Source organism: Pagrus pagrus, assembly GCF_965226575.1.
Source record: "Pagrus pagrus genome assembly, chromosome: 1".
NCBI lineage: Eukaryota > Metazoa > Chordata > Actinopteri > Spariformes > Sparidae > Pagrus > Pagrus pagrus.
Genome location: NC_140185.1, coordinates 6,306,361 through 6,328,706, shown reverse-complemented (window position 1 = coordinate 6,328,706; position 22,346 = coordinate 6,306,361). Strand labels below are relative to the sequence as shown.

Here is a 22,346-nt window from a genome sequence, read left to right as displayed (position 1 = left end):
CGATTTTTTTACTTATTTTTTTTACATTTCAGTTGCCTACAGTGGCCAAATATCAGTGTTGTGATCACATTGCTGCTGTGAATAACCTTTTTCTTTACAAGGAGCTACTCTTATTTTTGAGGAAGATTTCTTTGAAAACTAGAAAGAATTTTCATAGAATTTCATCACCAGGAGCAACTGTTAGTACTAGGATGCTTTATGAATATGGCCCCAGATGTTATGTAGTGATGTAGAAAAGTTTCCATTTGTCAATATAAAAAAATTTAATAATGAATAATTAAAGTATCCAGATTATCATTGCTTTTTTAAGTGTAACCCATCCTCCTTTTCCTTCTCCTTCTTCTTCTTGTTTTCCTTCTTCTTCTTGTTTTCCTCCTCCTTCTTAATCTTTTAGTTTTAGCATGAATGCATCTTTCTGGCAAACCTTCCAGTAAGCTCACAGACTTTTGAAAGGACAACAAAACATGGATGATGGATTTAAAAATGCAGATCATTTTTTTGTTTTAGCATTTAGTTATTTGTTGAGAGGTGAACCCGATGAGACTTTAAACAGGATTTGATTGAATGATATTTAACCACATCCCTACATTTGAAACTGTAATCTCAAATAGTCTGATGTATAATGCATCTTTGCTGACCAAAAATATGTTACCTCCCCCTCTCCAGAGTGGCGTGGTCTCTTCCTAGATGTGTGTGACAGTACTGACCTGAGCACCTCAACACTTGTCTCCCCAAATGGTGCTGCAGACCAACCAGAGCTCCTCTGCTCTGTTGCACAGGCTGTGGTGTCTGCGGCAGTCCAGGATCAATGTATGTGTTCACAACAGCATTTGAAGTATAAGAAGTTAAAAGAAACACAAAATATATGAAGTGCCGTATTCCTGTTAACATTTTACAAAGCCTGTGTGCATACCCACACACACTCTGGTTATCCTGTGTGTACAGGCCACTCATCAGAAATGTTCTACATGTTTTCAGTTCGGTTGAGAACAGCTGATTGTGAGTGTTTATACATGTCACAGAGCATGATGTGATGTTAATTGCATAATTATCATGCATTACACCTGTATACTAATTAACAGTAGGTGTATCTCTATCACAACAGGTCAGGTGCTCAGGGAATAGGCCAACATTAGGACCATTCACCAAATGTCCACAGCCAATAACAAACAAGTGCTAAATCAATTCAGAACTGTACAATAAACATCAGATATTTGTAATAAGTCATCATTCACCCTAAATGATTGCTACAAAAGGTTCAGGGTTATGTCTTGATCTAAGCATGAAAAATTAAACACTTCTCTTCTTTCATATCACTCCTTCACACTATAGACTAAACTGAGTCCTGTTTCAAATTTCTGTTTCTCTTAAACTATTTCTAGTCTCCACCATCCCTTCATGTTGGTATGTTTGAATTAGGTTCTCCCTCACTAAACTGCTGTTAAATGAAGCAATTTAAAAATCTGGGCCTTTCTCTCAACTTTCCTTACAATTTTGCTTAGTCATTGACCAGGCTGGTTTGCATTAACTTTCAGGTCTGGGTTAGGGTGGATTCGACAGGCAGCATGTGATTGGCTGTGCAGAGGGAGGCGGGCCTGTCCAAAGTTAAACATCTGGAAGTGCTTTCTGCTGCTGCTGCTGCTGCTCAGTCACTCAGTAACTCAGTAAGGTTGAGTGGAATACTACTGCCAAAGAGAAGATGTCGTTCATAAAAGTAGATCCAACGTCTGATTTCTCCTTCCACAACCTCCCATATGGAATATTCTCCACACCTGATAATGTAAGTACACTTTTCATTTTCTACCAGGCTTGCAAACAGACAACAGAGCTCCTCATCGAAGCATGCAGTGTTGTCACATTAGACGCATTGACGACTTATTTTTCAAAAAGTTTCTGTTCATAGTCACGATCACAGTTTGCTGATGTATACTGATGTGTGTATGGCAGCTATGAGTGCAATGATGATCTCAGGCCAAGCGCTTTGAGCAGTCAGTAGACTGGAAAAGCGCTGTAGAAATGCAAGTCCATTTACAATGATTCAGGCTGACTTCTGGCTGGCTGGATGAAACATTTTGAATGAACATATTTGGAACCAATAGATAAATACAGGGTAGTGGGAGTGTGCTGTAGATCATCTATCAGAGTGTGCTTTATTTCCTCAGACCAGACATCGCATTGGTGTTGCAATCGGAGACCAGATCCTGGACCTCAGTGTGATCATGTCTTTGTTTCGAGGGCCTGTGATTTCCAAACATCAGGATGTCTTTGACCAGGTAAGTTTAATGACTAGCAGTGATCAGGGAAGAGGCACCATGACTCAGTTTAGCTTTATCAGTCTGACATCAATCAGATGTGCTGTGCAACATCATTGGTGCTAACCAGCAGCAAACCAAACCGTTTCAAGATGTACTGTACCTTGCACATTTCCAGAACCCAGTGAAAAACAGGCTCAACAGGTATCAGACAGACAAACAACCTTGAAGTCAACACAGTATAAACATCTACTGATGAAATGAAACCACTGAATGTTAAAGTACGAAACATTAGGTGAAGCTAAAAAATTATAAGCAAAATGGGGGAGTAATATAACATCTTTGAGGTTTTGATATATGTGCAATGAATATCAACACTGTTTCTAAAGTTTAAAGGAAATTAAAATAATCATTCTTGGGAAAATCTACAGTGAAAATAACCCAGAAATTGTGTTTTTCAGCTCTGAAGCTACATTTAGTGTAACAAGATCTGTGGCACGGCTGTCCACATTCAGGACCATAAAACTTCTAGATGTGACAGAACTATATTAACACTACACAAAACTATATTAATACTACACAACACTACATTAATACTACACTGAACTACATCAATATAACACAGAACTACATTAATACGACACAAAACTACATTGATACTATGCAGAACTACATTAATACTTCACAAAACTACATTGATACTACACAAAACTACATTGATACTACACAGAACTACAGAGATACTACACAGAACTACATTAATACTACATAGAACTACATTAATACTACGCAAAACTTCATTAATACCACACTTAACTACATTAATACTTCACAAAACTACATTAATACTACACAGAACTACATTGATACTACACAGAACTACGTTAATACTACTTAATACTGAATACTGAAAGAATGTTGCCAAGTTTCCTTTGGGTCGCTTTGATGTTCAGGACAAATTTCAACCCAGTCCAGTGAAAAATGAGTGAATGGTGAGGTAGAGTACACATACAGAGCCTCTGAGGGCCAAACTTAAAAAATTCATAACTTAAAAAGTATTTGGAGCACAGCTGTGGAGATGAATTTAATAGAAGTTTCAACATGAATCTTTTCAAGGAAATCCATGACATGAACTGGGAAAAGTTCTGGATTTTGGGTGAGTTGGCATGGAATGACCCATTTGCCAAATTTGGAGCTGCAGTTCTCATGACACCCTTGAGTGCAGACAGACTTGTCAAACACATCCATTAGAAAAAACAAACGCCAATAGTAGAACAATGAACTCCAGAGCACCTTAAACTCTTCATGTGTGCACATCAGCCAGGTTGAACCAGGTCATAATCACTGTTTACTATGTTTTGGTATGCACTGAGTAGCAGGTAAATATAACCATTTGAAGTACATTTTGGTATATGGGTGAGTAGCAGTCACTGGAAGGGACGGGCTGCCATGTTCAGACACCCTATTTTCCTATTACTCATGTTGTGTGTTTACAGAATCATTTTGCAGTCTAGAATATGTAAACTGATTGTAGGAAGGGCTGCTTTATGAATCATATCGTCATTTTAATCTGTCTCCCTACAAGCCCACACTGAATGCTTTCATGGATCTTGGTTATGAGGCCTGGAGGGAGGCCAGGAGGACCTTGCAGGTGTTGCTGTCAGCCAATGAGAGCACACTGAGGGATGACATCAGCCTTCGGAGCAGGTCAGTCTGTACATACGCAGTATGTTGTGCACAATCTTCATCAGGCTACCGCTTTCTGTGGTTATGCTCTTGTCACAGCGCAGTCAGGGAGGACACAGCAGGTCATAGGTAAAGGTTAATGTGAAGACAAACTGGTGAACAGGTCTGGGTTTAGTGGCTGTTAAACTATGAATTAAAGAAAAAATCACGTCATCTTTTCCGTTATTAGTGTCTCATTCCGGTGATTCGAAGTACAGTGAACATGATGCATAATATGCCACACTAGTTAATGTTCTGCGGCATAGAGTTTTATATGAAGTAATGTGTTTTTGTGTTCTCCTAATAACCTGTCAGTAAGTATTGGTTGGCTCAAAGTTTCTGCTATCGATTAGTCAGACTGGCTACGCCAGCTATGCTAACATTAGCCATGTTAGCTAAGGCTACCTCTTTCAATAACTTTGAGTAGTTTACAAGCAGAAATGAACCATATTACTTGACTATCATATCACAAGCATCCCACATGGCCTTACTGTCTATATGCATACATTTCTTTGTTATACCCTGTTTGTCTTTAACATGTGTCGGCAGCTTTTTTTAAATACAGTGTACAAAAAGACACCTGAGGGATCACCTTGTCATTAGAAGTAGAATTTGCGATGACCTCATGCCTAGTCACTTCAGTAAACATCACAATGCTAATGATTCTTTGTTGTGCATAGAGGGCGTTAAGTACATCAAACCTCCACATGTTTTCACTGCCTTTTGTTGTATCTTAATGTATTATAAATATGGGTGTTTTTTATGTATGTTGTGGGCATGTAAACCTTTATGTCATGTCATTTTTGTTATCTCATGGTTTCATTATTTTCTATTTGTTTCACCTGATATGTCATTTATACTATCTGGGTTGTGTGCTTGCCTCCTGTGGGCTGTGGCTATTAAATACTGTAGGTGAGGCCACACTGTGCTGTTTGTTGTTTGAAGCCCTGATGAAGCCCCTTTTTTAATGACTGGCCCTTTCACAATTTAGCAAGTTTAGTAAAGCTTTGAAATATTTACTTCCCCATTTCTTATATTTCTTATATTTCTTATATTTATATAGTGCCTGGAATGCCTCTGGCGTTTGAAAGGCTGTTTCTGCTTCCAAAGTAGGAAGGTAAACTGCAGAAAGAAACAATCATAGAACAGTCAGTGCTTAGGTTTCTGTGTAGGTAAATATTGAATTTCTAAATGACTGTAAACTAATAAACATTGTGCACATGATTTGTTCAAATAAAGATGCTAGAAGCAACAGTAAAGTCAAAGTAATCAGTTTAGTCAAATACAATGGTTATTAGAAAACCTGTGTTAAACACGTCATGTTTAGACATAAAAACATTTCTTTTACATGTAATTCCTATCACTGGTGTGTAAAGGTGCTTTTGTTTGGTTTAAAGCCCTCTGAAGCACACACAATAAATATCTGAGACAAAGTCATGCCAAATGTTCTTGAAAGGTTCTGGAAAAATACTTCACAAACCCAGTCTTCAAATCTCCAAAAGACTTGTAGCCTTATCTGTTTGCTGGCTGATTGTAGGCCCTGTCTTGAGACAGATTATTTCATCAGAGGTTTTTTGTCTCTCTGTCCTTGTCTGTGCAGAGCATTTGTCCATCAGAGTGCAGCCACCATGCACCTTCCTGCAGACATCGGTGAGCTTCTCTTCAGGGTTCAAACTCTATCACAGCTGTTTGTTTCATCAGAGGTCACCCTGTCAGCAGATACCTCCTGAGACTTCCTCCTTAGCATCAGCTCCAACATGGATGCCCCATCACACCCCCTGACTAATGCATTTGGTTGAGTTAGTAGGGCTTTCCATCGTCTCACGTCTCACCTTTTAACATCCAGAGATTGTTTCATGTGGCTGTGTTAAATGTCACTTTGTGTTAATGTCAACAGCTGCCAAAGGCATCGTTTCTACTGAGATAGTTATTTTTTTTTAAAAACCCCAGACAATGTCTTTAGAATTTTACAATACACTTTCACTCTCTTGAACTCTAAAACTTTACAGAATACAAATATCTACAGTGTAGGTGGCCTTGGATTGTTATCATGTACTCACCAAAATGTCCAAAATGAGCCAGTGCTTTGGGGACTTCCTGGGTTTTGCCTGCACACGAAAATGTGAAAATCATATATATTTTGGACCTGGCTCTATGCACGGGGGCATTGTTATTTTAAAACAGCAAAGAACCAAGCACAAACCATTGTTTTGTTTTCTGTTCTAACTTGTTTTTTTTCTGTAGCATTGAAATGTAACTTCATTGTAACTAAGAAGCACGTATCAGAAAAAAAACAAACCAAGCAGTCAATGAAATCTTTAGTTTGCTTTTGTTACACTTGCAACACAATCAAAGGCACAATGACAGTCAGGTAGCTATTGGCTTGTTTGCCTTGTAGATGTAAATGCAGTGGAGTGAATGGGAGGCATATCAGCACTAGGGGGCACTGTTGATCAACATACTATATTTGTATTGCTTATGATTTGGCTCATCCACTCAGGTTTGTGCTGATAGAATTTACTAATTAAAGAAGTGCACAGGCAATAGATGTGAACATTTCAGCCTGCTGGCTTCTGAACTGTCCTCTCTGTTTTTCACAGGCGATTACACCGACTTCTACTCCTCCAGAGATCACGCCACCAATGTTGGCACCATGTTCCGGGGGAAGGAGAATGCTCTGATGCCAAACTGGTACTTTTTTAATCAAAGCAGCAGTAAACACTAACAGCTGTTGATAGAATGAACAAAAGGCTCACTGAGAGGCCTTGATACATTCCCAGTGTTGGGGCCGATATTGAGAGACAGCTTGAAACAAATCACTCAAGGCTCTCTGCAAACAGTGATCTGTGGAGGGACACTACAAGGTTTCTCTAATTGATTTGGGCCTCAGAGCGTCAGTGTGCATTTAAACAGTGCAGCAGGGCAGTGGGAGCATCCACGCAGCACAGACAGCCTTCATTTATTCTCAGCCCCTCGTGGGAGGAATGCTAAGGTGGCCCGGGGTGTCTCTGTCTCCCGCTGAGTCTGACACGCTGCTCTCTGGTTAAGCAGCTGATTGGCAGGCTGCTTTCACCGCTGTCAGAATCTCTGCCTGTGTCAAATTTCAGGAATCATAAGTTTAGAGCAGGAGTTCTTTGAAGATGGACCACAAGTTTGTGCAGTATACATAAAAAGACCACTTTATATTGGGCTGCAGTGCCCTCATTTAAGTTCTTTGATCCTTGTTTTTTTTTTTGGAGCTGATCCAAAATAGTTTGGAAAACCAAACCGGACCCAATGAGCATAATTTATTTTCAGAGAAAGGGCTTTGAAAGACTTTAATACATTAAAAAACAGTATAAAATAGGTCTGTTCCATAAAGCAGGGGGCCTAAAAAGACCCAGACTTAGAGAACAGCAACACTGTCTGCAGCACTGTGTGTAAAATGTTTGCCACTATAGGATGTTTTTCAATTCTTCTCATGGCCTCACTACCTTTTATGAAACTACCACTGGGAACACCAAGGTCAAACCCTTTCAAACTGCACACCTTTTGAGAAAAAAGTATATTATTCTCTAATTCACATTTTAAACCAGCTACAAATGAATATTTTTATAAAAACAATGTATAAAATGAAAATGTGAAGACATTGTTGCAATGTGAAATAAAGTTGCCTGTAGCAATGAAAAACACTGTACCCTACCTGCTCAGCCCCAAACACACAGTGAGTCACTATAGAGGAGTATTTCACAGCTAAAGAGCCATATATTTCCCTCAGGAGTCGGTAGAGACAAAAAAGAAAAAACGGAGCTTAAAGAGAATTTATATTGTACTTAAATTTGACAGGTAGCCAGGAACAGTAATGAATAAAAATGTTGTTTCCCACCGTGGTCACTGTGGTGCTGATGGGTATTCTGCTCTGCAGGTTGAGGCTTCCAGTGGGATACCATGGTAGAGCATCGTCAGTGGTTGTTTCTGGGACACCCATTCGCCGGCCCTCAGGCCAGATGAGACCTGACCAGAGTAAGAGCATTTTGTTTACCAGCATCAGGATCCATTACTCACATCGTTCATTTCTCCTTACACAATTTAAATCTTTGCTCATCACGTAGGCGTCAAAGTTTGTTACAAACACATTCTCTATGCTCCAATGCTTCACATTCCTCAAACATTGTTTTTTCTTGTCATGATGATGATGATGATGTTGGAATTTGGGTGTTTTATAAAAGTCGTGGTGAGCATAAAAGACGGCAGATGTGTTGTGATGGGTTGAGAGCGATCTCCAACTCTTCTACAATCACAATGTTCCATGTTTTATTCTGATAACTCTGCTGTTTGGTATTGGGCAGGTACAGTGACTTTGTAGATTATAGCCACTTTAAAGTTGCACTATTTTATATATGTTATATTCATGATGATATGTGTAATGGGAAAGGTGTGGCTTGTGGTTAAGACCCAGCAGCAGCAGGCAGCTGTGTTCAGTGAAACAGCTGTGATAAACCCACTGTTACACTTCCTGCCCAGCACCATGCAGCGGTCACAAAGCGCCTCAGATTTTGTGGTTGTTGAAAATAAAACCAGAGCTTAAAGGAAAGTGAATATGGATTTTTGGACACAAACTTGACTCCAAATGAATGCTGATGTTGCTCCCTGCTGCTGGATGTGTGAATAAACAACTGTTTACTATAAATATACTGAAGCCCTGTGTGAACCACCTTTTCCCCAAAATGTGAGTTTAACCTTTTTTGGCTTTTCTCTGCTTTTAGCCAAACCTCCGGTGTTTGGCCCGTCCAAGCAGTTGGACATTGAGCTGGAGATGGTGAGTTTAGTGTTTACATCATCTAATCAGCTGTACGTTTGTGATGTTTGAATAGATGGTGAAATAACTTCATTTCAACATCTGAGTTGCCCTTCTCTGCTGCCCTTTGTTAGTCTGTGTGATCGTCAGTGTTACTCACTGCTGTTACATTTGCTCTTTCCTCTGATCAGGCCTTCTTCGTTGGAGGACAGACTCAGCTCGGGGAGCCCATTCCCATCAGCAAAGCCCATGAGCACATCTTTGGCATGGTACTGATGAATGACTGGAGTGGTAAGAACACCTGCACAACACATCACATCAAACCAACATCATCCTTGATGTTAATATCAGTTAAGTTTCTGATGGTAGAACTGGTTGTTCTGTGATGAAGCTGATGCCAAATCAACAGCACTAATTAGCAGTGACATTTCACTTAGATGCACACATGTTCCTGAATTTGGCTCTGCATTATACATGTCGAGACAGTCACTTCAGATTTAGTCAGATGGTGATGGTTTTAGATTAAATGGCAGAGTCAGTCCTCATCAAAGCATAAGTGGAATATGTATTATTGATTTAGCTGGCAGTCTGTGGGGAGGATATGCATGATGCTGTTGCTCTCTGACTGTCATTCTCTCTAATATCCCCCTTCCTTTCCTCCTGCCTCAGTCATGCTGTAGCCTGCCAAACACTTTACTCCCTCTCTGCCCACAGAATTAACTTATAACCAGCATTACAACAAAAGAGCAGTATTATCAGACAAATCTCATTTTGTGTTGTTTAAGGATGAGCCTACTTCCTTGTCTCATGTCCTTTGACAAACCCAGATTATTAGCAGTTTTCAATATTTAACCTCAATAAACGTTTAAAATAAACACAGTAAACATTAAATGTGTTTTATCCATGTTCTGCATGTATTTTGCTGCACATGTCAGAGGTCCTATGTTTCAGTGTCCTGGCCCTCAGAGTAATAGATCTTTTTAGATAAAGCCCTTGGGCTCGCAGTGAACGACATATTGATTTAGAACTGTCAGAACTGTCTGTGGTGAGATAACACTGCAGATATGTGAGATTAAACAGTTTCTCATTTTGACATGGACTTTCTCAGAAAAACCCCACACTGGATCCTCCTGCATATCTCATCAGCAAGCTGCGAGGAACAGAGGACATGTGATGTCAGACTAATTTTACACTCGAGTCATCACACCATATGTCTGAGGGCAGTAATGGCTCAAATCTAATACACTGTGAGAGAGCAGTCAAATGTGAAACATCTGGAGGATTGATGACTTAAAATGAAGTCCTTCTGAGGTTAAAATAAAATGACTGGTGTGCAAAACTTGAAACAAAATCCTTTCTTTTAAGTCTGTTAAGAGTAGACTGTATTGGCATCATATGGTTTGTTTGATATATAATTGGATGAACAAAACACATCAATCCAAACATGTGAGACATGTTTCCAACATCGTCCCACATGTTAAAAATACTTGAACTTGCCAAAATGTCTGTACACTCTTAGAAGTAAAGATGCTAACTAGAACCATAAAGGGTTCTTCAGCTTGTCCCCATAGGAGAACCCTTTTGGAACCCTTATTTCTAAGAGTGTTTTTGAAGACCTAAAAAAAAAACTAAGCAACTGACTATTTTTCTCCAGAACTGCTTTAAAAATGACATATAGTTGCTTTAAAAAGCAGACACAAAAACCTAACGTGAAATTAAATAATAGTCTTAAAAATCAAGATTAGATCAATATAGAACTACACCAACGAATTGAACATCCACTTCAAAACACTTACTTATGATGAATAAAAACCTCATGAATAACCTGCCAACTCATTCCATATGTATATATTCCATTCCACAATAAATAAGCCCAGGGCCTCTATGATCAAACTAAACCCAAAGTTACATTTTGAACTTAAGTGAATATATTACTGCTCAGGATCAATAATACATTATCAGAAGCAATATAGAACTATTTATAGCTGTTAAAAACGACGAGGTGTCCATTATCAGGAATTAATGGTGGACATGGAGGCCGGAACCGTCCGACGTGCCAAGTCCATTCATTCCTGATCCAAAGAGCATTATCCCACTGTTACCATGGTCACTTGCCAAATAAAAAAAAATATTTAGACAATAAATGTTTATTTTCATTTGTTTTGTGACTAAAACATAAAGTTCTTCACAAGCCATAACTCTGTTTCCTTGGAAACATCGGAGAGTTTGACTTATAGCTGAAACAATCATTACAATCCCTTCAGGGCCTTATGTAATGGAAATGTTGTTCACTGTCCACTCAGTTCATTGAACCCTTTGTCTCAGCTGTTAGCCAGAGAGCTAACGTTATGCTAGCAGGATTCATAGTCAGTACTACATGTACGTTGTTGTAAGTGTTGTAATAAGATATTCAGGGTTTTATTGTTTCTAAATTAGACTTATTTCTAACATGGAGGTGTCTGCAGTCACTCATTTTAGAGACAGGCATAATACGCATGAACTAAGAATGGTGACTGACGGTCTCACTGGGACTACTAGACGAGTTCCAGAGCTGTTTATATCAAAAGTTCAATGATACACCGCAGTCAGTTAGAATCGAGTATTCAATCAGACCATGGTATAATCACTGTTAGAGTATAGAGAATAAATGTAATCACTAACTCCATCCTCCTGATTTTCCCTGATGCTCAGTTCATTATGGTGGCCCTCTGTAATCTACTGTACTGCCTGAACTTGTGCCCTGCCACAGCCTGACTGGCTGTGATTTAGCAGCTCATTTAAAGCATACAGCGAGTGGCATTTCACCACAACAGCTACTTTTTATTTTCTTTTATTAGTCCTTTGACAGAGAGCAGATTAGCCCTGTGTGAAGAAAGCACGGCAGCTAGTGCTGCTTTATGGCCCGCGACAGAGAGAAGTGTGAGATGGAATACAAAAGTGTCGTTCTCATTAAGCTCTCAGTCTGCACTATCAGCTTCCATATAACTGCATGGCATTGCATATACAGTATGTGGAGTACAGCAGGTCCACTCACATATACTGCACATGAGTTTCTTGTTTTTGAAGACTGTACTTATAACATATTCTTCCTCTTACAAGTGAAAACTTGTTTATTGGACCTAATGAAACAAATTCTGATAAAACAAATATTCATGTCAACATGTTTTGTAATGTCTGCGTTAGAGCCAGAATGACACTGTCAAACTATGAACATCAATTGGAGATCCCCTTACAACCGTTGGGGCTTGCCTGTGGTCCCATTCCACTCACTCTCATTATGTTTCTAATGATGATGTCAATGAATCAAGTAACTGACTCAAGATAATCTGGGGAAAGGAAGGACAATTCATTATGTCATTATCTTGTAATTACACTTTGTGTCCAATGTTCAGCGTCACTTGAACCCTTTTATGTGTGTGCACAAGGTCCGTAAGCATCACTGCCTTGTCACTAATGACGGTAAAGCTAACCCTTCAGTGTAATATTGCAAATATACAACTGTTACCAAGAAAATTAAAGACAAAAGCAAAATGTATCCATGTTGTGGGGCAATTCACTAAAATAGAGAAATTAAAAAAACTTTTTACTAGTGTTATAACATATCTCAGTCAACATATTGTAACTAAATGTTGACTGAGAGACCAGATAACCCTGTTTTGTTTCAAAATTATGAGCGCCTGTGAGTGTCATCTTAACTGTATACTGTCTGGTCTGTGTGGTTGAGTGTTATTTTAACTGTATGTTGATGAAGGTTCTGAGTCATCCAGGTCATGGTAAAAAAGTGCTATATCGTAGGCAAATGGACGTGTTTCAGTTTCTTGAAGACGTTTCACCTCTCATCCAAGAGGCTTCTTCACTTCTAACTAACTGGAGGGGAGTTGCAGGCTTTTAAACTCTGTGTGGGAGTGTCCTTACAGAGTTGTTAGGGCCACTTGTGGGCCACTGACCCAACCGGCCTTCATGTGGGTTGCTAGGGCTAGGTGAGCCCAGGTGTGAATGGTTGTTTAGCTGTCTGGGGAGGGAACTCAGTACTGCATTGTAGGTGGGTGATAAGTAATGTCTTAGGCCACCTCCACTGTTCAAAGACATAGATGGATTCTTTTACTCCTCTTTCAAACCATCTGTCTTCTCTGGACAAGATGTTTTCATTGTTGTCCTCAAAGGAATGATTTTTCTCCTTCAGATGTAAGTGGACAGCAGAGTCTTGACCTGAGGAGTTGGCCCTCCTGTGTTGTGCCATTCATTTATGGAGAAGTTTTGTTTTGTCTCCCCAATGCACAAATCTGTGCAGTCCTGGCTGCATTGAACAGCATAAACTACATTACTCTGTTTATGTCTGGGTGTTTTGTCCTTAGGATGGACAAGTTTCTGCCTCAAATCAAATCAAATCAAATCAAATTTTATTTGTATAGCCCAAATTCACAAATCACAGTTTGCCTCAGAGGGCTTTACAATCTGTACAGAGACGACACCCTCTGTCCTTCGACCCTCGATTCGAGTGAGGAAAAACTTGCCCCAAAAAAGGCCCTTTTAACAGGGAAAAAATGCGGAAGAAACCTCAGGGAGAGCCACAGAGGAGGGATCCCTCTCCCAGGACGGACAGACGTGCAATAGATGTCGCATGTACAGAGCAGATCAACGAGATCACAATGTATTCAATTATAAGCGATGGTTGACAGGAGTGAAAGTACACAAAGATGTATTACAGCAATAATGATGAAATGCACATGGAAATGTGATTACTAGTGATAACAGTAGTAATGATCAATGGCAAGGATGGTATGTAGCAATGCAGTACGATAATAGTAGTGTGTTGGTAGGTTTAAAGTGAACCGGGATATGATGTTTATTAAAGATCCTCCTGAGTTTCTCAGATGTTCCAGCGCCATAAGCAATGACAATGTTGTTACCTTTTTCCATCTCTTCCTCTCTGTCTGCTCTGGATCTTTTAGAGGTTCTGACAAAGGTCCAGTTTGGGCAGCCACAGGTTTTAAGTGCTCCCCTGATGTGCTTCTGTTCCTTTTCCTTCCCCTCTGTCTTTGTGGGCACAGACTCAGCCCGATGGTTTAGGGTTCTGATGACACCCAGCTTGTGCTCCAGTGGGTGATGAGAGTCAAACAGCAAGTATTGATCTGTGTGTGCAGGTTTTCTGTACACCTCAATGTTGAGGCTTCTGTCTTCTTCAATGTGTACTGAACAGTGCAGGACTGTCTCCTCTGACACCGTCCCATGTGAACTTGATGTTGTCCACAGCATTTATATGTTCTGTGAAGGCTTCCACTTCCCTTGCTCCGATTTTGACCCAGGTGTCGTCCATATACCTGAACCAGTGGCTAGGAGCAGTTCCTGTGAAGGTAATCAAAGCTCTGCTCCCAACTTCTGGCCACTACTAAGCTAATTGCATTTTAACTATATTTTGTCTGGTCTGTGTGGTTCAGGTTGCTGCTGGAAAACACAACGGTCATTTTGCGTGTGGGCATGTGAATGCGTGTACACCCTCAATGTGGTTATCTTTCGGAGCCGCGGTTCATTAACACCGCTGCCTGCTGGCATTTATCAAACATAATAAATAATGTGAGGTGTATTTCAATCTCAGGTTTTTCAGGCACAGAGTCACAGAACTGTTTGCTCTCTGAGGCTGTAGCAGAAATACAGCTGCGTGATTTGAATTTAAAAAACATGAGTTCATATTTTCTCCTCTTATTTCCATGAAATGTGTTATTTCCACCATCATGTTTCATAATCTGTCTCTAAAGAAATGATATTTTGAGGTATCAGGTTACCTAAACTGTATTTTGATTCAATACATACAGACTACAGATGTATTTGATTACTAGATTACTATATTCAGTAGACATACATCAGAAAATGACATGTAGCACAAAGATTTTGGAAACCAGAAGTTCCAAAACATTTGGATTTAATCTAAATTGTGGAGTTATTTGTTGCCTTTTAAAATGGCATGCACAGTCCATCATAGTGGTGCACAGATACTTCTGTAAAATAGAACCCAATTGTTTTTTTCTCACCACAGCACAGTGTGAGAGATTGTTCAGTCGGTGACATTTCTGCTGAATGTGCAGCGTGAAAGCAAACTGACATTGCTTTCATTTTGTACTTGCTGAAGCCCTCAGGAGATCAGTCTGAGCAGAGTTCACTACAGGCTCTCTTTGAATATTTGCCATGCAAAATTTCTACCATACGACTGCACGCTAAGTTAAATGCCGTCCCCCTCTCCCCCTCTGTTCTCAGTGGTTTAATTGAATAGTAATTCTTAAAGGCTCACAGTGGGTGAGGGAAGGCTTGGCCAATGAGCCGTGTCTGTGTGTGAGGACAGATGAAGATGCAGACTGGCATTAAAGCTCTAACAGTAAAAGATGATCTCACTGTTGCTCCATTAGCTTCACAGCAGAGGAGATGTATAAGATGTGGCTGTAGAGAGATTCTGGCATTGCTGAGCATGGTAAAGTTACATTACATTGCTGTAACTGTGTCCCGTGTTCCATACTCCATATTAACTGTATACAGTATGAACTATAACCAAATACAACTACATATTTCAGACACAAACGGTATGTCTCTCTGTACAGATCCAAACAGCTAGTTCAGTCTGCTGCCTTACGTATAGGACCTGTAGGACTGAGTACCTCAGTGTATTTAAAGGCCCAATGTGTAGGATTTAGGAGGATCTGTTGGTAGAAATGGAATATAATATTCATTATTATCTTTTCATTATAGTTTAATCACCTGAAACTATAATCATTGTGTTTTTGTTACCTTAGAATGAGACTTTTATATCTACACAGTCCACCATGTTGCGCTGCCATGTTTCCATACCAAACAGCTAGATGCCACCAAATCCTACAAACTGGGCCTTTAAGTGATCAGTTCTCTCTTTGCTGCCATACTGCTCACCTGACAGCTCTGTTGTTGTTTGCCGATACTGCTGCTGTTTAAATAGCAATAAAAAAGCTCCACCTTCACCCCAGTGTCTGGGCCGATGAGACTCAGGGTTGTGTGACTTTTTGGGAGTGTCAGTCCGTGGCCCATTTGTATGACGTGATGCTGTGAACCTCCTGTGTCCACACTGCTGCAGCTCAAACACACTAACCACATTCAAATGAATGGAAAGACTGGTGTTTTTACCATAACGACTTATTTGTTTTGTATGAGGCCTTCAGCTTCAACTCTATATTAATATTATCATAACTCCTGTGCTGAGCTCGGTGCTTCCTGATGGAGACTGATGATCAAAGCTTGACACCAAACATCAATGCAGTACTTGCCTACCCTTTGTACATTGCATCATGGGAAAATAGAGTACATCAGTGACAAACTTAAAATTCACTTGACATATACACAAAGCTCATGAGTGCAATGCAGTGACCAATGAAAGAGAGTCATGAGAGTGACAGGAAGGGATACCAGTCTCTCAATGAAGTAAGGCTCCGTCTCAGCAAGAGCAGGTTATTGAATATGAATCAACAAATTACAGCAAACATTATGTTGTATCTGCTACGAAGCACAGGCTCATGTTTTGGTTGCAGATGAATTGCCTCTTGAGCAAATGTTGTATGATTACAAGACAATGGAACATTTTTCTTCCATTTACAAAGTTAATGTTCTGACGAGAAATTGCACCAGTCACTTACTAATTCTAACTTACTTCCCTGTCCTTGGAGCATCATGCAGTCCTTTGTGTCTACAAAGTGATACAACATTTGTGTTAAAAAGTTCCATGTGGTCATGTAATTTTTGTTTGTTAACCTTGCTTTGCAGAAGGGTTACAATGATTCCTGGCCTCCTGGTAGTTTAGAATCTACATTTATCTTCTGTGATACACAACTTTGAAGACTCCCTGGCGTTACCTGACAATAGCTTATCTGCATTACAGGACCATAACCTGCAGTAACATTTGTGTTCATTCTCAGCCAGGGACATCCAGGCGTGGGAGTATGTTCCTCTGGGTCCTTTCCTGGGGAAGAACTTCGGGACTTCCATCTCACCCTGGGTCGTCCCCATGGAGGCGCTGTTACCCTTTGCAGAGCCAAATGCCACCCAGGTCAGTACGGGGTTAAACCAGCAAAGAGTGGCTCAAACCCAGTGACGTTCTGCCCATCAAACTGCTCACAGGCCTAACAAAAGATTGACCGACTTCACATTTGAGACCTTTGCATTGGCTGTTACGTGCCAGTCCATAACCCAAGTCTTTAGTTTTGTTCTAAATTAAAGCAAATTGTTTGAACAAACCTTAAGGCCGTTTTGCAGACATGTCATTAATGCTCTCAGCTCACTTCGGAGCAGTGTTCACAACTGGACCTTGCTGTGACATAAATAGTACAACAGAGCAAAAGTACTGTTTTTATAACAAAATGTTGTGAGTCAAAACCAAAAAAATTGACATACAAAAGTTACCTAAGGGAACCCCGGGAAGTTTTTTGACTGGGCTCCATATACGCACATTTTAATATTTGGTAAAGAAACAAAAATGACTTGGGTGTTATTATTGTAGTCATTCATTTAGTTATGTTTATATTTAAGCTTGTCTAATTATATCTCGGTATTCATATGCAATTAGTTAGTCATGTACTTATAAGGAAAGTATAGCTAATGACATTGGGTTAAAGTGATAGTTGGGGTCTTTTGATGTGGGGTTGTATGATGTATTTATCCCCAGTCAGTGTGTTACCTGCAGTAGATGACTTCTGTGTTGAGAAACAGAGCGTTCCAGAACACAGTTCAGCCTGAGGAAAGTCTATGAGGAAATGTGGAGCTGAGCCTGGCGAGCTCGGCCTAGATGTACACAGCACAGGCATACTGGATCTGTACAGAAACTCCTTCGGATTTTGAGATCAACATGTTTTTTTCCCCTGGTGCTACCTGTAGGACAAACATGAATACAAATTGAGTTTCTTGTCTGACTAATGTTAAGGAGTTAGGAAGAGAAAAGCTGTGTTTTCTCTCTCCATTGTGAACAGTTGACCCTCATTTGAGCTCATATTTCAGTTAGTGTTCGTCTTCTCCCTGCAGGATCCTGAGCCCCTCCCCTACCTGCAGCACCATGACCCCTACACCTTCAACATTAACCTGTTGGTGTCAATAAAAGGTACTCTCTCTCTCTCTCTCTCTCTCTCTCTCTCTCTCTCTCTCTCTCTCTCCACATCCCTCTCTCATCCATGTTGCTTCATATGTTACCACCCATGGAGTCCCATGCCTCCACTCACACATCATATCATGAACCTGACACTCATACAGACACACTGCATACTGTACAGTGTTATGAGCAGAGATGGGGGAGCAGAAACCTTTCAAGTAAAAGTAACAGAAAATGTAGATACTTAAGTAAACTACAAGTTCCTCAAGGTTGTACTTAACTATAGTGCTTGAGTAAATGTATCTGTAACTTTACAGCATGGCTGAATGAGTCTGTGCACATCATGGTGGATATCATATAAAACCTTGATTCAACTTTTGCCCTAACACACTGTTATATCTCAGCAGTTCTGAAATGAAGTGAATGTGTCTTTCAGTGAGTAAAGTAACTTTGTGCTGTTTGCTCTTCAAGGACAGGGCATGGCAGAGGCAGCAACCATCTGCAAGTCAAACTTTAAGGTGAGAACTTTGTGTGCTGCCTGGCAGGACCCACTCTAACACTCTGTACAGCATATACAGGTTTGTTGGTAAATATGTTGGTTCCCCCAAAGCACAAGCCTTCACAGTTCTTCACAGTCCAAACCAGAGATATTCCATCTTTACGTCAGTCACAATGATATGAAGCAGTTACATTTGGATCTTTTTTCTTGATAATTGAATTAAATGATTAATAAATGACTCAGTGGCAGTGGGAATTAAAAAGTAACACAACATTTGATTATTACGCTCTGCTTAAGGGGATGTGCTCGTGTTGTGAACAGAGATTTCCCATGATCTAGGTCACAGGTCATCAGGAGCAATTGGGTGCACCTGTGATGTCCTCCCTGACTGATTGCAGTCAGCTGGGAGGCTTTAGAAGATTGCAGTTCCCCTGCTCGGTTGGTTGTGTGTCTCCTGGGAGTCAACACCATCAGTTGGTTTTCTGCGTTTTCTGTTTGAGTGAGAATCTGAGTTGAGGTTGTTTGAGATTCTTCTTTTGGCCAGTTTCCATACATTTTGTGTTTTGTGACCGATTTCCAATAAAAAGGGTGATTGTTTACATATCACAAGTAACAGCCTAGCAACACTGAATAGTCTGAATCTGCAAAGTAACTAGTTACTAAAGTTATCAAATACTCAAGTATCTCAGAATAGTACTTAAGTACAGTACTTGAGTAAATTATAGTTAGTAACTTTCTATCACTGGTTATTCTAAATGTTGACACCAAGACTTTCATTTCATCAGCAAATATATATCAGTTCTGAATAACGGTCGTAGTTCTCCTTGATTACTAATAATCGCTTCCAGTATCGGCCCTGAAAAAAAGCGTATTGGTGGATACAGTCTGCCTATGTTGTCACTTGTACAGTTAAAATAACTCCTGGTTTATGCACATCCTGCAGGGGCCGGTCTGAAAAACATAGCTTGTTAATAGCGCAGCCAACAGCACACTGCAGAGGCAGGTCGAGCCCTCCGCCTCCTTAATGAAAATGGTGAACCAGTGTGGCGTCTTACAGTCTGTCTCTCTTCACTCATGTTCTGTCTCTCTCTGTCTCCAGTACATGTACTGGACCATGAAGCAGCAGCTCAGCCATCACACAGTCAACGGCTGCAACGTCAGATCAGGAGACCTAATGGCTTCTGGAACCATCAGTGGACCTGTGAGTGCCTGCATGTATAGCAGCTAAGCTGGATAGTTAGATAGATAGATAGTTAACATAGATTTACTTTAAAATCGTGTATCTGTGTATAGTGACTTATGACTGTTTAAGTCAGGCTTGGCATTTCATGCTTACAATGGAATTGAATATCTTATGTAGTATGAGGCAGATCTAGAAAGAACTAAAGCCCCAATGTGTAACATTTTCAAACTGTGGACTTTGATAATCCCTAGTTTACCTGTCGTTTTCTGTCTTTCCCACTCTTTTTTCTCTTTGTTGTATAAACGTATATGCGGGTGATTACAAGACCTTGCTTTTATATTTTGTCATGTTTCTTTTAACCCCTCTTTTCTTTTTCTCTCCAATGTAAAGCACTTTGTAACTTCTGATTTATGTTTGACGCACCATGGATCTGACCTGGTGACACAATACAATAATACAATAATCTGACTCATTCAATAGCTGCTAATCAAATAAAATGTATGCACCAGGACTTTAAACTCGTAGCAACAATAAGACCAGTTTCATGTTGGATGATGTGTTATCACCAACAGGTATAAAGGAAGAATGTTTGTCTTTTGTTAAGTTACATGTGCAGTGCATTTGTAGTGTGCAATTCTTTTACAGTATGTACTGTATCCCATCAGGCTCCAGAGAGCTTTGGCTCCATGCTGGAGCTGTCATGGAGGGGATCTAAGAACATCGATCTGGGAGGAGGAGAAACCAGAACGTTTCTGAAGGACGGAGATGAGGTCACCATCACAGGTTAGACCAGGGCTCTCAAACTCAAATTAGCTTGGGGCCACTGCTGGTATTGTCATCTCGTAGGAGCGCCTCTACAGAGCTCTGTACTACGAGAAAGCACAATATTTCTGAAAATTCAGGTTTAATCTCCATTATTAATATATTAATACAAAAGGCAAACAGCAGTTAGTATGCATTTTTATATGATTAGCTTTTAACATTTTCCCTACTGTTAAATAACTTATCAAAACTTTGCACTGAACTATCAAATGAAATACATCTGTACTTTATTTCTTGCCAGACACCTGCAGCACTCCTGCTCATATCTTCTTCATATTTAACACAAAAAATGCCAACAGAAGTAAACATCTTTCTGCACATTAGTTTTAAAATTGCAGTTTTTTTCCTTAAAAAGAATTACTTTTTCAAACCTTGCACTAGGCTTGCCAAGGTAGTCAGTGTTTCTGGTGTTACACGGTGGTCGGGCTTACACTGGTTATATTACTTAGCCACCGCCCCACTGTATTTTCCTTTTTTTTTTAAAAATCAATAGTCCAACGACAGACACTCCGATTACAAACTGCTGGTGGCGTCTACTCCGTGCAGCGGGAGGGGGCAGAGTAACAGGATTCACATTAACTTTTGGCGTGGAGAGAGTTAGGAGCTGACTGCAAAAGGCAGTGGTGGAGGAGTTGATGTCAAAGCGAAAAGCAAAAGCTCCTGTTTGGCAATATATCAGTTCTAAACTCATAATGAAGAACCTGATATCGTTAATGAGGGAAAAGGAGTTGTTACCTCACTGAGAAGTTGGAGGTGTGCAGCCTGATGCCTGCAGCTCTTCATCAAACAGCTCCTTCTTGTTCATTTCTCCCACAGACTGAATGAAAGTTTGAGACCCCTGGGTTAGACTGAACCTTCAGCACAGCCGCCACATTATGGGATAATTCACAATTGCATTCTTTTCTTTTTTCTTTCTTTTACACTGGCTTTCAAACTGTCACTTGGGAAAACATATCAAGAAGCAAGTTTACATTTGGTAGTTTTTGATATTTTTGGCATACAATCTATACTGCAGATATGAAATATGCAATAAAAAGCAGGAAAGAATACAGATTAATTTTTTTTTTACTTAATAAGAAATGAATTCAGGTTAAAGTTAAATTACTTAAGTAAAAGTTAGCGTTAGTAAAAATGTACATCCCTGTGGTACATTTTAAATTTGAAAGCATCTTTAACCTACAATTAGATTTCTTTTCTGGCACTTTGCAGCCTTTGCATGCAACTGGTTATGAATTATAAGTACACAACTATCTCCTCAGTGTAGCCTTATTAAAATTAACCACAACAAAATCAAAGCTCAAACAATTACAAACGAGTAACAAAGTAACCGAGGCAGACAACATTCAGACAATACAGACTCCATAATGGCTGCAGCCCAAAGACACACACATGTTCCTCAGTGAACATGTGAGTCACAACCGGAGGAACCGTAATGAGCATTTTAGCATTTAGCCATACTCAGCATGCACCCACAACATATCACCAGCAAATGAGATATGACCTCTGTGATTTCAGGTGCGCTAACTTAAAACTATCATACTGACAATCATGTCCATAACCACCTGTTAATCATTATTAATGTCCCATCTCCTCCTCTGTCTAGGCTACTGTAAAGGAGATGGATACAAGGTGGGCTTCGGAACCTGTGTGGGAACCATCGCCCCTGCCCTTCAACACTGAAACACACTTAATGTTACACAGTGTGGAGCATAAATAAGTGGAAGACACAAACTTAAACACCTACATGATCTCAGCCTGCTTTGATCGTCTCTATCCATGACAGAAGACAACTGTTGAGCCTTCCTCAGATTCTCAGAGCTCTGTAGAGTTGTACAGTTTTGTGGCCTTGTTATTATAACCTTTGTACTATTCATCCAGCAGAGGGATTCTCTCACATCGCCACACAATGTTACTGCTGTACCAGGATCAGTATTATTGACGTTTTGTATGTGTTGGCTCCTGATTTACAATGAAATCATCCATTTTTTATCTCA

General features: G+C 40.0%; 1 protein-coding gene across 4 annotated transcripts in view; it reads left to right on the top strand.

Moving 5' to 3' along the window:
* fah (fumarylacetoacetate hydrolase (fumarylacetoacetase)) overlaps positions 1 to 22,346 on the top strand; it is a 24,605-nt gene extending 2,259 nt beyond the window's left edge. For 2 of the 4 annotated variants that reach the window (XM_084358806.1, XM_084358805.1), the window contains exons 2-16: positions 667 to 810; positions 1,536 to 1,780; positions 2,163 to 2,273; positions 3,838 to 3,959; positions 5,578 to 5,627; positions 6,578 to 6,668; positions 7,882 to 7,979; positions 8,723 to 8,775; positions 8,946 to 9,045; positions 16,686 to 16,816; positions 17,785 to 17,860; positions 18,320 to 18,366; positions 19,447 to 19,548; positions 20,196 to 20,313; positions 21,956 to 22,346. In XM_084358806.1, the coding sequence (XP_084214932.1) occupies positions 1,700 to 1,780; positions 2,163 to 2,273; positions 3,838 to 3,959; positions 5,578 to 5,627; positions 6,578 to 6,668; positions 7,882 to 7,979; positions 8,723 to 8,775; positions 8,946 to 9,045; positions 16,686 to 16,816; positions 17,785 to 17,860; positions 18,320 to 18,366; positions 19,447 to 19,548; positions 20,196 to 20,313; positions 21,956 to 22,032 (1,257 nt within the window). In that variant the 5' untranslated portion in view covers positions 667 to 810; positions 1,536 to 1,699 and the 3' untranslated portion in view covers positions 22,033 to 22,346. The remainder of the gene's footprint in view (positions 1 to 666; positions 811 to 1,535; positions 1,781 to 2,162; positions 2,274 to 3,837; positions 3,960 to 5,577; positions 5,628 to 6,577; positions 6,669 to 7,881; positions 7,980 to 8,722; positions 8,776 to 8,945; positions 9,046 to 16,685; positions 16,817 to 17,784; positions 17,861 to 18,319; positions 18,367 to 19,446; positions 19,549 to 20,195; positions 20,314 to 21,955) is intronic. The other 2 variants (XM_084358808.1, XM_084358807.1) reach the window with 1 other exon arrangement.